The sequence below is a fragment of the Barbus barbus genome, assembly GCF_936440315.1.
Source record: "Barbus barbus genome assembly, chromosome: 2".
Taxonomy (NCBI): Eukaryota; Metazoa; Chordata; class Actinopteri; order Cypriniformes; family Cyprinidae; genus Barbus; species Barbus barbus.
Genome location: NC_136730.1, coordinates 43,305,216 through 43,313,422, shown reverse-complemented (window position 1 = coordinate 43,313,422; position 8,207 = coordinate 43,305,216). Strand labels below are relative to the sequence as shown.

The window sequence follows — 8,207 nt, the reverse complement described above, 5'->3', positions numbered from 1 at the left end:
AATTGAATTTAGGCTATATGTCAGAGTCATGAGAGTCGAGAAGTGCCGTAAACTGAATTCTATACACTCTAAAAAATGCTGGGTTAAATACAACCCAGCGCTGGGTAAAATATGGACGAACCCAGCGATTGGGTTACTGCCCAGAAGGTTGGGTTAAACATTTAACCCAATTGTTGGTTGAAAACAACCCAGCATATGTTCTGTCCAATATTTACCCAGCACTGGGTTGTATTTAACCCAGCATGTTTTTTTGTCGAAAAACTGTCCGTGATTAAAATGATTAATTAAATTAAAATTGATAAATATATATATTTACAGTGTATTACACCAAATGTACCCAGAATTCTTGGCATAAATTGACCGTGTACCAGAGTAACTCCACCCTTAACTAACCCTCAAACATGTTTTTCACAGTGTCTGGAGGTGGATCGGCTCATAATGTGTTCTGATGCCGTGGTGGAGGGCTGTCGATCAAAGTGAAGAGTGTGAGAGCAGTGACATGGAGACCGGGCCCTCGACCCCCGGCGGCCCTGCTGTGGTACTGGGCCTCCAGAGACTCTCTTTTGCCTACCAGAGCCTCATGGAGATTCCCTACGACACCATCCTTCAGCAGCAGGACACTCTGGAGGTTCTGGACCTCAGTTACAACTTGCTGGACGAGTATCCTTTTGGGAATCAGATGTCTACGAGCTTTTTAACTGCAGCAACTTTAATATACGCTATTGGAGCTGGAATTACCGCGGCTGCTGGCACCAGACTTGCCCTCCAATGGGTCCTCGCCCATGGGTTTAGGATACGCTCATTCCAATTACAGGGCCTCGAAAGAAACCTGTATTGTTATTTTTCGTCACTACCTCTCCGAGTCGGAAATGGGTAATTTGCGCGCCTGCTGCCTTCCTTGGATGTGGTAGCAGTCTCTCAGGCTCCCTCTCCGGAATCGAACCCCCCCGGCCGGATGCCCCCGGCCGTCCCTCTTAATCATGGCCCCGGGTTCCAGAAACCCACAAAATAGAACCGGAGTCCTATTCCATTATTCCTAGCTGCGGTATTCAGCGGCGACGGGCGGCCTGCTTTGAACACTCTAATTTTTTCAAAGTAAACGCTCCAGGCTCCTGACCGGACACCCAGTTAAGGGCATCCGGGGGGCGCCGGGAGGCAGGGTCCGGGACAGGCGGTGGCTCGCCTCGCGGCGGACCGCCAGCCCACTCCCGAGATCCAACTACTGACAAGTAAGATGAAATTCTGATTATAATGTAAAACAATGAGATCTTTATAACAGTATAGTGGATACTTACATAAAATGCATATTACTAACAATTTAAAAGCTATTTACTTTCTAAAAATCAGTAAAGATTTCACAGCAAAAAGACACGTGAACCATGAGCTGAAGGTGGATGTTTGTACAGTTACACTTTTAGTATCATTTAGACGACACAAGGCATGTAGTAGAATGGGTTCAACCGGTTTATCAGCAAAGTTTTGATCATGTTGATCATTTAGAGGCCTTAGAAATTTGTATAGACTATCAAATAAGATACAGAAATGATAAAGAAATATGATATACAGTAAAACAAAAATGTATTCAGACACCTTCAACAATACTCACATTATCAGTTTATTCGCTATAGTTTAGAAAATGGTAATAAAATATGACAAGAACTCAGTTAAACCGTGTCAGAACAAATTCATCCTGATAATGTCAGATAACTTTGATAGAAAGGTATGTCATGAATTCGGTTGAATAGCTGTGAGCTGTACACAATTAGATAGGTCAACCAGTTACCAAGTAATGCTTCATTTTGATCAGTCTGTGGTGTAAAAAGGTCACATTAGCAATTAAAGAAAAAACACTTAATAATAATATTATATAGTGCTTTTCTGGGTACTCAAAGTGCTAAGATTTAGCCAAAAATTCATTGTATGGGTCAAAATTATAGATTTTTCTTTAATGCCAAAAATCATTAGGATTTTAAGTAAAGATCATGTTCCATGAAGATATTTTATCAATTTCCTACCGTAAATATAGCAAAACTTAATTTCTGATTAGTAATATGCATTGCTAAGAACTTCATTTGAATAACTTTAAAGGCGATTTTCTCAATATTTAGATTTTTTTGCACCCTCAGATTTTCAAATAGTTGTATCTCAGCCAAATATTGCCCTATCCTAACAAACCATACATGAATAAATGTACAAATCTCAATTTCAAAAAATTGACCCTTATGATTGGTTTTGTGGTCCAGGGTCATATTTTTGGTTTGACTGTATAGGGTTAACTTTTCATGTGATTGCCCTTAATTGAGTTGCTAACGGAACCCGGCTCTTTTGGCTGGTTTGGAGAAGCTCAGCACACTCATCCTGGACTGCAATAACTACAGTGCACATGTCAAATTCCCCTACATGCCCAGCCTCACCACCCTGTGGATCAACAAGAACAAAATCAGCAACCTGCCCATCATTGTGGAGGAGATCTGCTGCAAGTTCCCAAATATCAAGTGAGTTCAGAATCCCATTCACTCATGCATTAACTACTCAGTAGACATAGTGGTTTTATACTTCCAGTGATTTATCTGTTTGGTTTCATTGTAGAATTCTCAGTATGATGAACAATGAAGCGGCACCCAGTTACTTTAATGGAGGCAGTCTCACGCAGTATATGGATTACAGGTAAGCATGAGAAGAAGATATGTATGAAATCTGCAGTTATGTAGTAAGCATTATATTGCCAATTAATACATTTTACTATGTTAACATTCATTCTGGACTTTTGATCTGTTTTGAAAACTTCAGATGGTACATAACCTTTTGAAAAAGAAGTACGCTTTAACATACTTTCAAAGGAACATTTGTTATGGAAATAATATACTTTAAAAGAATATACTTAAGTTTAAAATGAATGTAATGTTTTTGGATGCTTAACTGCATGTTAAATACAATTAAAGAACATTTATTATAATTAAAATTTATATCACCTGCAATTAGCTAAATTTAAGAGTGCTTTTTGACCGACTTAAGTATGACTTAATTTCATAATTACTTCTATTGTCTTTGAAATATGGTTAAAGTACTGCTGAAAACACTAGTTACATATGTAACTGTGGTTCTGTGAATTCCTCCTGACCACCAGAGGCAGTGCTAAGCACTAGTGGATAATCGCTGCGCCAGCTAGAGAAGTCGAGAAATAATAACAACAAAGTCACGTCATGACGTCGCTGAGATGCGAGGATATAAACCACAGCAGCTCGATGCCCAGCCTCGGAATGCTTTCTCGCACATTCCAAATGACAAGGAACTCTGGCGGTCATCTGGAATTCACAGAACCAGTTACATACGTAACTAGCGTTCGCTTTCATTCCTCCTGACCACCAGAGGCAGTGCTAAGCACTAGTGGATGACACATACCAACACAGTCATGAGGAATGCCACCCACCTGCAAACATCAGGGATCTTCCAGAAAGACTGCAGAACTCACATCTTGAGAAGCAGCCACATTCACCTTGTAGAACCATGCAAATGTACATGGAGAGGACCAGGTAGCAGCTGCACAGACTTCCGCCAAGGAAACTCCCCGTAGACCCCAGAATCCTCTGGTAACCAGCGTAAGCACTGTGCACTCACTGACAGGGCATGAAGCTCGCAAATGCATTTAGCGGAAGCAATGGCTAACAGGACAGATACCTTCAAGGACAACCACTTAATATCCACAACATCCAATGGTTCAAATTGCGGTGTGCAAGGAAATTCTACAACAAGTGGCAAGTCCCAAACAGGAAAGGGAGTAGAACGAACAGGTTTTAAACATCTCGCTCCCTTCGGAAAACTCCCAAAGATGCACCATCAATCTGGGTCTGGGTGCCAAATATGGCCATTCAGCTGAGAAAGGAGGTCCCGTCTGATGGGAAGCTGCCACAGTTCACCCTGTAACAGACTCAGAAGAAGAGGAAACCATGGTCTGGCCTCCATTCGCCCGGAAGCAGTAGATCTCTGGACAGAGCATCTGCCACTTGATTGTCCAATCCTGGGAGATACATTGCCTTTAATGAACCCAGTCGGCCCTGAGACCATCTGAGGATCTTGCGAGTTAGCTGTAAAGAAGCAAGAGACCTGGTGCCCCCCTGGTGATTCAAATCAAAGACTGTTGACGTGTTGTCGGACCGGACAAGCACATGGCGGCCTAACAGATGTGGTAGGAAGCGTTGTAGTGCTAGATACACTGCCTTCAGTTCTAGAACGTTAATATGTTCTAAGGCCTCCTTTGCTGACCAGTGACCACCAGTCCCCCTCTGGTTCCATGTTGCCCCCCATCCTCAGCCTCAGCCATTGAGGCCAGAATGCGGGCTAACTTTGACCTCCTCCTAGGTGCATTGGAGCTTGTTAATGCACTGGAGAATTCAGTAACAAAATCCTTACATCGTGGCATGGTAAACGTAGTATCAGGATTTTGCCTGAAGAACACTTTAGATTGAGCAGGCTGAACAGATCTATCAAGATCTAAACGAGCCATTGCCATCTGCAGAATTGAGAGAATGTCATCAGGAGAAGAGTGGCCTGCATTAGATGAATTTACAGACCCACTGCTTGAACCACCAGCAGCAGACAGGCTGGAGAGAGCCTCCTGTGGGGGGCCAGGTTGCATGGCAGGATCCTCCAACTCTTCATCAAGGAAATGTGAATTAGATGCACTCATGGAGAGAGCGTCTAAATCGATCATATCTGGAGGCTGGAAATCACTCTTGTTCACTGAAGCGGTTTTAGTAGGTGTGGTTGGTACTGGGGGTTGTAACGACTGGAGAAGGCGTTTCATCTCTGCCATCTCTGAAGAAAGAGAAGCAACAGTCTTCGATAGTGAATTTTCTGTCTTCGGTAAAGATTTTTTCTTGGTCGGCGGAGCACCAGCAGCCGCTGATGTGCAACGTTTTTGAGCGTGTCGTAGCGCTATACACGGTTGTGCGAGGCTAGCAGACGAGTTAAGATCTAGCTCTGCAAGACGCAGCTGTCTTTCTGAGTACAATACAAACACGGATCAGTGAACACTTCTTTAAGATGCTGAATCCCTTAACATGACGGGCAGAGATCGTGTCATCGTGTCATCGGGAAGGAGTGTGTTCGGGCACAGTTTACAACTAGGTGAAGAAACGGAGAAATGAGAGCTGTGATCCATGACTCCGTCAAACACATCCTCGGTAGCACCGTAGGAACACAAACTGCTATAACGCGCACAAAAGAAAACAGGCGTTGATAAAATCTTCGGATAGAACCGAGAGATTTATAAGTGAGAGAATCACACATGGATTATCAAAGCTGCCTTCAGATAGCACCGCAGGGCATACGAGAGCTTGCACGACGGTAAGCGGCGAAATCAATGATAAATAGGTCAGCAGGGAACGCTACCTATGTGCGGTCGAAACCAGCTAGTACCGTGAAGCACAGAGTTTTGCCAACACGATTAAATACAAAAATGTGTACTCACGTAATGATAGTGCAGAGCATGCTGTCACAGCTTGGGAGGGCGAATCCTCGCGACTCAGGTAAGCTGCACGGGACAATGCTAAACCAACGACCTATCATAAGTGAGAAAGCGAAAGAGGCTGGGCATCGAGCTGCTGTGGTTTATATCCTTGCATCTCGGTCGACGTCATGACGTGACTTTGTTGATATTTTTCTGGACCTATCTAGCTGGCGCAGCGATTATTCACTAGTGCTTAGCACCGCCTCTGGCGGTCAGGAGGAATGAAACAGAACTAAAATATACTTTATTTTCATTTCTGTTGAAACTTGTATGTCATGTATTTAAATACATTTGTAATGATGATGCTGCAATTTAGTACATTTAAAATATACTAACTTTGAATGTAATATTGAATAACACACTACAGTTCAAATTCTAAGGAAGTACTTGTGTTTCAAAATAAATCTAGCTACTTCTTTAGGCCTGACAAAAGATTACAAAGGTCACTTAAAAGTGTACTTAAGTGTGCTAAGATACAGTCATGAAAGTGTCTCACTTTAAGTCAGTTAAGTGGCCTTTTATTTATTTAATTAATATTATATTATCTGCATGTACAGCTTTTTAAATATGTGCTTCAAGATTTAAAGTACACTACAAGTGCACATTCAATACAATCAAGCACACTTCTCTTTCAAAAGGGTGTACGTCCATCTAGTGGTCACGTTTTGCAATACAATTTCTCAATACAATATCTTAATAAGCAAGCTGTGCTGTAGTATTTGTGTCATTTAGTTCAATATTCAATCTGAACAACCTTATATGTAAGTCTAATATGATAATCTGGAATCTGAGGGTGCTTAAAAATCTAAATTGCCTTTAAAGTTGTCCAAATGAAGTTCTTAGCAATGCATATTCCTAGTTTTTATATATTTACGGTAGGAAATTTACAAAATATCTTCATGGAACATGATCTTTACTTAATATCATAATGATTTTTTGGCATAAAAGAAAAATCGATAATCTTTACCCATAAAATGTATTGTTGGCTATTGATACAAATATACCCCAGCGACGTAAGACTGGTTTTGTGGTCCAGGGTCACATATATACTATTATAGTCCATGCTAAGTACTATATTTGTGTATGACAGGCAGTATGTGATCAGTCAGATCCCCAGTCTGGAGGTGCTGGATGACACAGAGGTGCAGGAGAAGGAACGTGAAGTGGCCCGAAAGACCTACCGGATGCAGAGAATCAGAGAAGGCAGCCGGAGGAAGGAGCTTCATCGCTAACACTATTCACTTCACCTGCTTCACCCCGGACCACGAGCCAAGCCACTTACAATCCACAACAACCACAGCACTCCTTCCAGACTTCATCAGATGGTGACAGAAAATGAATTTACTCGTGCACCAGATCATATTCAGACTTGGATTTTAAATTACAACAAATAAATGTGAATGACACCAGAAATATTTAACGTGCAACCGGTAACTGCCAGAGTTAATGAACTATATTAAATGGAAGAATATGAAAGTATTAATTGAACAATTGTATCTTCATATTGCTGTTACCACCATTTATTCATCTAACCTGCACAAAAAACACATTCAGCATTCCTCAAAATTAATAAACCATTGAAATGCAAACTCAGAATATGATGCAAACCTGCAATAATTAAATATGTTAACTAACACAAATATCCTTTCTGTACTTAATCCCATTTTATTGTCCAATGTCTTTGCTGCTGGCATTCAATGATCCAGTTCAACCATACCAAAATTAGTTTAGATAAACATAAAATTTGTGTTTCATTTTTTTGTTTGTTATTGATGAAGAGTGTCGAACTTTGAGTTTCGCCTTCTACTGTACAGACGTGAATTTACATTTCCTTCAGCCTGAGGCTTATTCGTGTCACTTTTGGTGTGAAAGGGCTTTTACATTTGCCAAAAATATAACTTTTTATAGTAAAAACAAACAATCAAGCCCAGTCCAGATGAGAAAAAGTAATGCAAAAGTAACCTAACTCATTACTTTCTATAAAAAGTAACTAACACAATGACTTTTTTCGGTAATAACTCATTTTAATGCATTACATTTAAAAGTAACTTTCCCCAACATTGGTTGCACTCCATTAAAAAAAAAAAAGCAATAAGCCAATGACACTGCAGTCTAGTTTATTGCTGCTGCTAAAACAGATTATTGATAGCAAATAAAAATCACCTGTATGTTTTTGTGATAAGGCATATCTCTCTGCTTCAGAAACCTCTGATAACTGCTTCTCAGAACCACATGTACTATATTTATCTCAGCTGTGATGTTTGAACATATTATTGTACAGTATGTTCTTGAAATCAAATTACTTAATGCTCCTCGTTTAATGCAGGAAGTTTTGAAATTGGATCATGTCTACAGACTGCAAGTTATACTTTTATAGGCTACCAGGTTCATGCACATGAATCAGATACGTCTAGTGGATGTTAGACATATGCTCTGTGGTGTTTATTAGCCTACAATGGTAATGAACTATGGCCTTTAACACACATTCATAACAGAGCAGAGAAACAGGAGCAGAAGAGCTGAATCATTACCGTAATACACATATCATACAAAATCAGTCAAAAGGTCAAAACTTACAGTGTAGGAGCGGTTTTAACATTTGCATATTTTTTAATATTTAACACTTATATAAAATTATAGTTACATACTAAAAGTATTTTAGATTACCAAAGTGATTACTCTGAATTTTAATATAATT

At 40.4% G+C, this 8,207-nt stretch overlaps 1 protein-coding gene across 1 annotated transcript; it reads left to right on the top strand.

Moving 5' to 3' along the window:
* Positions 1–448: 448 nt before the first annotated feature.
* On the top strand, positions 449–6,741 carry LOC306881666 (leucine-rich melanocyte differentiation-associated protein; the record flags this gene model as incomplete). Its single annotated transcript, XM_079435859.1, has 4 exons — positions 449–660; positions 2,313–2,495; positions 2,590–2,667; positions 6,600–6,741. 4 exons carry the CDS (start codon positions 449–451, stop codon positions 6,739–6,741), a joined length of 615 nt encoding a protein of 204 aa, XP_079291985.1.
* Between the last annotated feature and the right edge of the window lie 1,466 nt (positions 6,742–8,207).